Source organism: Heterocephalus glaber, unplaced genomic scaffold (assembly GCF_053883595.1).
Source record: "Heterocephalus glaber isolate CG9 unplaced genomic scaffold, H.glaber_assembly_v1.0 deba00001442, whole genome shotgun sequence".
In the NCBI taxonomy this organism is placed as follows: Eukaryota; Metazoa; Chordata; class Mammalia; order Rodentia; family Bathyergidae; genus Heterocephalus; species Heterocephalus glaber.
In genome coordinates this window covers 27192774-27200886 of record NW_028258296.1, presented here as the reverse complement: position 1 = coordinate 27200886, position 8113 = coordinate 27192774, and the positions used below count along the sequence as shown (strand labels likewise).

Genomic DNA, 8113 nt, shown 5'->3' with positions numbered 1-8113 from the left:
TCAACTCAAAATGGATTATGATGTTAAATGTGAGACCTGAATCTATGAAACTACCAGAAGAAAACACAGGGAGAAAGCTTCTTGATGTTGATCTAGGCACCATTTTAAAAAAATGGGACATCACAGCTACCAAAAACAAAAAATAGAAAAATGGGCTTTTATCAAACTAAAAGATCTCTGTACAACAAAAGAAACAATTGACAGAGTGAAGAGATAACTTACAGAATGGAAGAATATATTTGCAATCCATACATCTGATAAAGGGTTAATATTCAAAACATATCAGGAACCCAAATAAGTCAACAACAACAACAAATAATAACTTGATTATAAAATGGGCAAAAGACTTAAATTGACATTTTTCAAAAGTACATACACAAACTACCAAAAGGTACATGAGAAAAGTGTTCAACATCACTAATTATCAGAGAACTACAAATTAAAAGCACCATCAGAAATCACTTCATACTTGTTAAAATGGCTACTATCAACAACAGAAGGCAACAAATGTTAGCAAGGATGTGAAGAAAGGGTAGTTCTTGTATACTTCTAGTGGGAATCTAAACTGATATAGCTATTATGGAAAAGAGGATGGAGATTCCTCAAACAAAAAAAAAAAGATAAAAGAACTACCATTAAGATCCAGCTATTTCATTTCTGGGAATACTATATGTCTGAAGGAAATGAAATCAGTATCTCAAAGATATCTGTACACTATGTCTACTACATTATTAATTATAATAGCCAAGATATGGGATTCAACCTAGTGTCCAACAGATAAATGGATAAAGAAAATGTGGTGCATATAAAACGGCATATTAATCAGTCTTATAAAAGGATACCCTATTCTTTGTGATATTGATAAATGAAGTAAGCAAGGCAGAAAAAGACAAATGGAATCTAAAAAAAATCAAACTCAAAGAAGCAGATAACAGAATGGTGGTTGTTGTCAGGGGCTGGAGAAATGGAAAGATGTTGGTCAAAGGGAACTAACTTTGTTATGCAAGATGAATAAATTTTAGAGAGCTAATGCATAGCTTGGTGACCATATTAGTACACTATAATATAATTAGTACACTTGAGATTTGCTGAGGGTAGATCTGAAATGTCTCTGCACACAAATTTGGGACACTATATATATATACACACACACATATATACGTATATACATACGTTTATATACATATATGTGTATATATACACAATCTGGACTTCTTTCTTCTAAGTACTTTCCCTTGTCACTAAACAGATTTTTGGAAACTATTTTAAACACTGCATAGCCTTTCTTCTGCTGTTGATGTTTGCCTACTTTTCAGTTTTCACTAATATCTAGCTCTCCAGTGTACATTTTTGTAGGCAAACCTCATCTGAGACTTTTCTTAATTGTTACTGTTAGATACCAAGAGGGGAAAGGATTAGGTTAAGGATATGAAGTTATGAACATTCTTGATATAGAATTACCTAATTGTTTATTTTAAAAATAACTTGCACTTGCAAAACAAGATCTCAAACTTGTTCTCTTGCTAACACTGATTTAAAAGAAACCTTCAAAAATCCACATGAATTTATTTGATAGGTCAGAGTTGGGTACCTTGACTTTCCCTTCTTTGATTCGTAGCAAGTTATACATTCACTACTCTTTTCTCCTCACCTTGGCCTCCTACTTCTATCTCAGACTATTCCTTTTTCAGTACCCTTGATAGGCTTTTCTGACTATTCAAAAGTATTTTGTCCTCAGTTCTTTGAATGTCCTGCAGGCTTCTTAAACTCAATGTCCCAAATTAAACTCATCTTCACTCCTACACTTGCTTCAATTTTCGGTTGATGACATCATCAAACACCCAGGCAGCCTAGTCAGAAACCTAAATCTGTTAAAGAGGATTCCTTTCACTGCCACATGTGAACAGTCCTAGTTTTTTCAATTCCACTTCTCAGGTCTGTTTCCATTCTTCTCTGTGGCACTGCCCTATTCAAGCTTTGATTATTACAAAAAAACTCATTACTCCCCCTCCCTTCACATCCTCTTCCCCTCTCTTACATACTGCTGCCAGAGATCTTTGTACAAAGGAAATCTGATCATGTTCTTTCCTTGTCCAGCTTCAACTCTTGACCTTCCCATCTACTCCCTTCTTTCAGCTTATGGAGCAACTATAATTACAGTCTCTGGGCTTCTTTTCTGCCAAAAGTGTGTATCTTAGGGTCTTGTGAATTCCAATTAATTATTAGACAGTACAGAAGTCTATCCAAGTACCCCTCTATCACTTCTTTTATACATCAATTATACTTTGTACAGAGCTTTATGGTGACACTTAACATTATAGTTTTGCCATTTCTGTTTAACAATCTCTTGTGTACTATAATGAAAACTCAAAGGCAAGGTACTATGCTTTTTATTCCTAGTCCAGGTAAAATTCTTGGAACAGTAGAAATTTAAAAACTCCTTTCCATCTTTTCCCACCATCTGATAATTTTTCAAGTCCAAAAATCTCAACCTACCTAAATGTCTCTGTTACCAAATCCTTCTCCATTCCCCATTTCTAAGGTTGACAAAATTATTATAATTACTCCTAACGGGTTTGGATACTTCTCCAAAACAGGCTATCTTCATGACTGCTCAAAGTTATTATTCTAAAATATACCCAGTCATGCTACCTAAATACTAAAAAAAAACAAACCAAAAAACAACTTTGATTACTCTTTGTGATGTAGGTGGTTATTTTCCAAGAACATGCAAACTTTCTACTGAGAGTTAAAACTAAGTCATGCATAATGGGAGAAGACACACTGCTTACTAAATCCAAGGCTTAGAATATGTAAACACTTTGAAGATAGTATTTAATAACTTTCAGAATCCAGCTCCAGTTTAGTTTTTCAACTCTGTCTCCTACACTCTTCTTCCCCATACTTAATGGCTATCCTAGTCATTAGTTCTTAATGTGCTGTTGTAATTGGATTGCTTTATCATCAAGCAAATTCCCAGTTATCCATAAAACTCTTGTGAGAATTGTGCTGATGCATAAAGTACTTAGCATAGTGTCTAACATATAAGTACTAAATAAATATTAGCAATTACTTTTCAATGTTTGTTGAATGATGAAGCACTAGTCCAAAGAGTTCCAGAGCAAATAATGCTAAAAACATGGTTCATAAGAGAGAGCTAAACTAAACACAACACGAAAGAGTACATGAGCACACACACATACACATACAGAGAAAACTCAGCAATCCCTCAGTTGCCCCATGCACTCATTTTCATATTAATATTTGGTGCTAGCTTACTGCAGGCACAGTTCCAAAATATTCCTAGCATGAAATGTAAAATGGAAAGCGATTAAGGGGATCTACGTAGGTAAGACAGAAAGTTTTCACAATGCCTTTGAACAAAGACAGATGGCTCTCTATGGATAGAGCTCCAAAAAAAGAGATGCAGGAAACCTCATTTCTCTTTTTTTTTCATAATGTAGTCTGAAATTTGAGGCACACTTGATTCACAATCTCCTGGATTTGAACTGTTGAGAAAGCTGAGCTTTCTTTTTTTTTCCCCAACACTCAGCTGTAGTGTAAATCATCCCAACCTGAGCGTGACTATTATTCAATATTAACTTTATATAAACAGACATAAGCATATTAAGTTTTTTATTGTTAAATTACTATGGTACCATAGGCAGAGCAAAAAGGGGAAAAGGGAATGATCTACTTGTGCATTCCTACTTTAAATTCTCGAATAATGAACAAGTGAACAGATGATCAGGTAGGAAAGGAAAACTGAGGCAAGGGTTTCCTTATGAATCTTCTAATTTTTCTAATAATCATAGAAAACATGCTCAAAAACTTTAGAAAAACATTTTTATACATGTGATATCATTTTAATAAACTATGTTTATCTCAATAATCTGGAAAACTCCCTCAGTGCTAAGGACAGTCTATATCTGTCTAATGCAATTATAATTTAGATATAATATAGACATCAAAAAATAAACGGATGGCATAGTTTAAATTTTCCAAATTGTTAAGACTTTTAATGTTGAGTTTCTAGTTCCAGAATTGTCCATTCCCCTTGAGGTGAGCAATCTTCAGAGGAAAAACTAGACATGGTAATACTTGTTGAGGAATTATCAAGTGGAGATGATAGTTCACTCCATCTGTTCAAAGTGTCAACATGTGCTATACCCTGAGGTTTGGAGCTGTCTCGTGCTAAAAGGAGTGTTTGATTGATTAAATACTGTGCCAAATTTAAGTCTTCAGGAAGAGAATTTGTAATATTTAAATTTGAATCCTGTTCAGAGAGCAGTTGCTTTAGTAGTGTCCAATCCTGTTTCGCAAAGTGTTGATCATCTTCAAAATCTGTATCTGTCACATGTGTTTCAGATTCCATTTTCTGCTCAAATGCTTCTGTTATATCCATCTCATGTATTGGAGAGAGGGTTTTTGAAGGCCGATGGTCATACATGCGGGTTTGTGCCAGTGTGTCACAATCATCTATGTCTCCTGAAATAATTCATAATACTACACAATGTAAAAACTGCACATGTTGGTATCCCTCAGAGTTTTGTAGAACAATATTAATACAATATAACAGTGATAGCCCCCTAAAAAAAAACCACAAAATGGGAAAAATAATATTTATACAAAATTCACAAAATTTTTGAGGCATTTCTTTTTCTATGTTAAAAAAATTCAAGGGTAATATTTAGCAGCAAAATCAACATAGGCAACTAACAATTCTCCATACTTTAATTTGAACGCTTATGATACAGAAAGTAACATAAATTATTTAAACATAAACATAGAAAGTGCACATATATCTAATTCACTACAATAGAAACTTAAGGAGAAAAAAAAGACAGTTATTTGATGGTGACCAAAGTAAGTCAGTTCTGAAAGGGGGAAAATACATTTTTATCTAAAGGTTTATTCTATATTGCACATGCAAAGGAGGATGCAAGCAAGGACAAACAAAAAGTACAACTTTTAAAGATCTCCTATTCTTATAAGTTTGCTGAATAGAGATTTATTCATCAGTATCTTAGTTATGATACACAATAGTTGCTCAGTCAGCTACTACTGCATATTTCAAATGTGGGTCTTTAATCTGAATTATTATAAAAAGGAAGACAAAAACACAAAACAATTAGACAGGAAATCATCTAAACATATGAAATAAGCCTGGGCTTTTTTCATATATTATTATTACCTCTAAATATAATCTCTTTTAGGAAATTTAACTTCTTACTTGAAAAATTTAGAATAGTAATTATATTGATCCTGAAAGCTTAATCTCTGTAAAATGTATATAAATTGTACTATCTAGTTGTTAAAATAGTTCAGTGCTTTTAGGTACATATTACTATAGTTATTGCACAGCCCTCTTAGATATATACTAGCAAGTTCATAAATCATATCCAATGTATAATAAAATTTCTAGTAGTCAAGAATTATGTTAAATTAAGCACAAATAACTAATAATAACAAACTAAGTTTTTCTCTGTTCTTTTATGTAAAATCTCCTAGTAGGTTAACTAATAAACAATCAAAATTTTTACTAGATACTAATTCTTACTAGGATTTTAAGTAAACACAAGAATGAATAATTAGCTACTTTTCATACTATTAAGAAATTTAAATATTCATCTAAATTTGATACTGTTGCTTAAGTATTCTACCTACCTAAAATATAACATTTGGGGTTACATACAACTTCAAAATTTTATAAATGTATTTTTTAATGGATTTAGCATTTTTATTTCTGTACATTACCTGCAGATAGAGCAATATTAGCTTTTTCTGTAGCTGTAGAATGGCTTTCTTTCACTTGACCTTCCTGAGGCAGAATGTGACTCCAAAAAGAGTCTAGAGATTTTGCAGAGCTGTTCTTTGGTATGTCAGAATTCGGTTCTCTTTGATGAAGCTCCAAGTGACATGGTCTTTCTTGAGATTTTATATCACTATCCATGTATTTGCTGAGTTGCTGAAAGTCATTATCCGTATCTCTTCCACTGTGTACTTTTTTATCTTCTAGAAAAAGCTGTCTGCCTCCTTTGGACAGGACAGCTGATGTGTTCTTTTTGTCTGTGGCTGAAGTATTCTGTTTACCTTTTTTTGAAGAGTCAATGCTACTAAGACCCAAGAGAGTGCTTTTACTTTTATATGCACTATTGCCTTTATCTTCTTGTTTACATTTTAAAATACTATCTTCACTTTCTTGTGAGAATCGGGAATAACAGGTCCTTTCATGATGTTCATGAGAAACACCATCAAAGACATCAGAAGGTGAAAAAGAATCTATAGAAGGGTGAAAGGAAGTATGAGCTTCCCCCTCATCAGATCCCAGTTCTTCACACTCATCAACTGAAAGTAAAACTGACCTTTTAAACTTTTTAGTTGCAGAAAACTCCTGACTTTCATTTTCAGTTCCATCTTCAAAAGCTAGGTTTATTATCCCCTGAAACTGCTGAGGAGCTGGATTAGTTATAGAGAAAATTTCCGCAACATTTTCAGCTTCAGATCTTTCATCTTCTGTTTCATCTGCTGAAGAAGAAACCTGATCTATTTCTTGAGTAAACTGGATACTGCCTCGTGGAATATTTTCTTTTTCCCTAGGGTGGACAATTGTAGATCGAGACCAAATTTCTGGCCTTTTCCTAGGAATCTCTTCATCACTTGTTGAATTAACTTGGAAAAGATCATTATTACTTTGCTTTTTCAGTTTTACTTCAATTCTTAAATTACTATCATATATTTTTAATTCTTCAGGAGTACTGGTATCGCTGCTACTTCTTCCAAGAAAATCATGGCACAGCATAGTGCCACATTTAGAAATACCTCTGTCATTTGATCCATCATCATCCTGAGACCCTCCAGCATCATAGTCTTCAGATCTGGGCTTTATGTCATCAGAGGATGTGGTAGCGCTGCCAGTGTCAGATTCAGGACTCTCTCTTTGAGGCACCATGCTGGTATTCAAATTCCAGTGACCTGTGAATGGAACTTCTAGAGTTTCATGTTTCTCTAGAGTTTCTGGTGTTTCTATATTTTTAGAAAAAATTTTTCCTGACAGTTGTCCTGAAAAACATTTGGAGGAAACATCTGAATCTGCTGCAGTATGTTTGTCTTCCTTCATAGTAGAGTCATCAAACAACTGATTAGGAATTGTAGGTTCTTCTACACAAATTTTAGATTTTCTGTCATATTGAAAAGAACTTAAGGTACTAAATTGCTCCTTTTCAGGAGCACAAGATAAAGGCTCTTTCACACATTTTATGTTTGACTTTTTGTTTGTATCTTTTTTGCCTACTTGCTTCTCTCTATCTGATATTAAATAAATTTGCTCTGCATTTGTTGAATCTAAATCACAAATTGGATTAGAGTTTAAGGAGTTTTCATTTGTATTTGAAACTGTGGATTTTAGAGCAGTGATGCTATAAAATTTTGAATCTATATCACTCCCATCAAAATGACTGTATGTTTTAGTTGCATTGCAGTGATTTATGTCTTTGTGATTGGGAAATTTCGTTTCATTGTTATCTGAACAAATCTGTCTTGCTTTCAGTTCATGTTTCATTGATTTGTTCAGCTTTGAAATATTCTGGCATTCTAACCCCAACTTATCTTTTTCTTGACTGCTTAATAGCTTTTGTGGGTCAGATCTGCATGATGACTGGTATGCTTCTGTACCACTGATTTCAGATGTGAGATTAATTAGAGATCTATAAGGTTTTTGTTCAGAAACATTGTCTTCGTTGTTATTATCATGTACATTATGAAGGATACTTTTTTGGACAACTGACATTTTACTTTTTGAATGTTTTTGAGAAGGCTGAGTTTTCAGTATAAACTGTTCAGGAAGCATTTTTTGTTTTGAATCTTTATTATTCAAAGTTTCACATATCTTTGGCTGATTTAGGTTTTTAGGTATTGACATCATTTTTGGATTAGCCTTAGGAGTATTTATGTGTCCTTGCTTGACAATTTTTCTCTTAGATGTTTGTTTATCTGTAGTTATACGGTGGTCCAGCTTTCTCAAATCTTCACCTGACTGCCTTGAAGAGACTGAAGATTTTACTGAATGTGGTGACTCTTCTTGGGATCCTAAGAAAAGAAAGTTCAGAAATAT

The 8113-nt window shown here is 33.4% G+C and overlaps 1 protein-coding gene across 14 annotated transcripts in view; it reads right to left on the bottom strand.

The window, feature by feature from the left end:
• Positions 1–3622: 3622 nt before the first annotated feature.
• The window catches only part of Btbd8 (BTB domain containing 8), a 119072-nt gene continuing 114581 nt past the window's right edge, over positions 3623–8113 (bottom strand). For 13 of the 14 annotated variants that reach the window (XM_021255383.2, XM_013070889.3, XM_021255384.2 and 10 more), the window contains 2 exons: positions 5758–8088; positions 3623–4488 (listed from right to left, as the gene is read on the bottom strand). In XM_021255383.2, the coding sequence (XP_021111042.2) occupies positions 4019–4488; positions 5758–8088 (2801 nt within the window). In that variant the 3' untranslated portion in view covers positions 3623–4018. Of the gene's footprint in view, positions 4590–5757; positions 8089–8113 lie in introns of all 14 variants that reach the window. The other variant, XM_087213111.1, reaches the window with a different exon arrangement.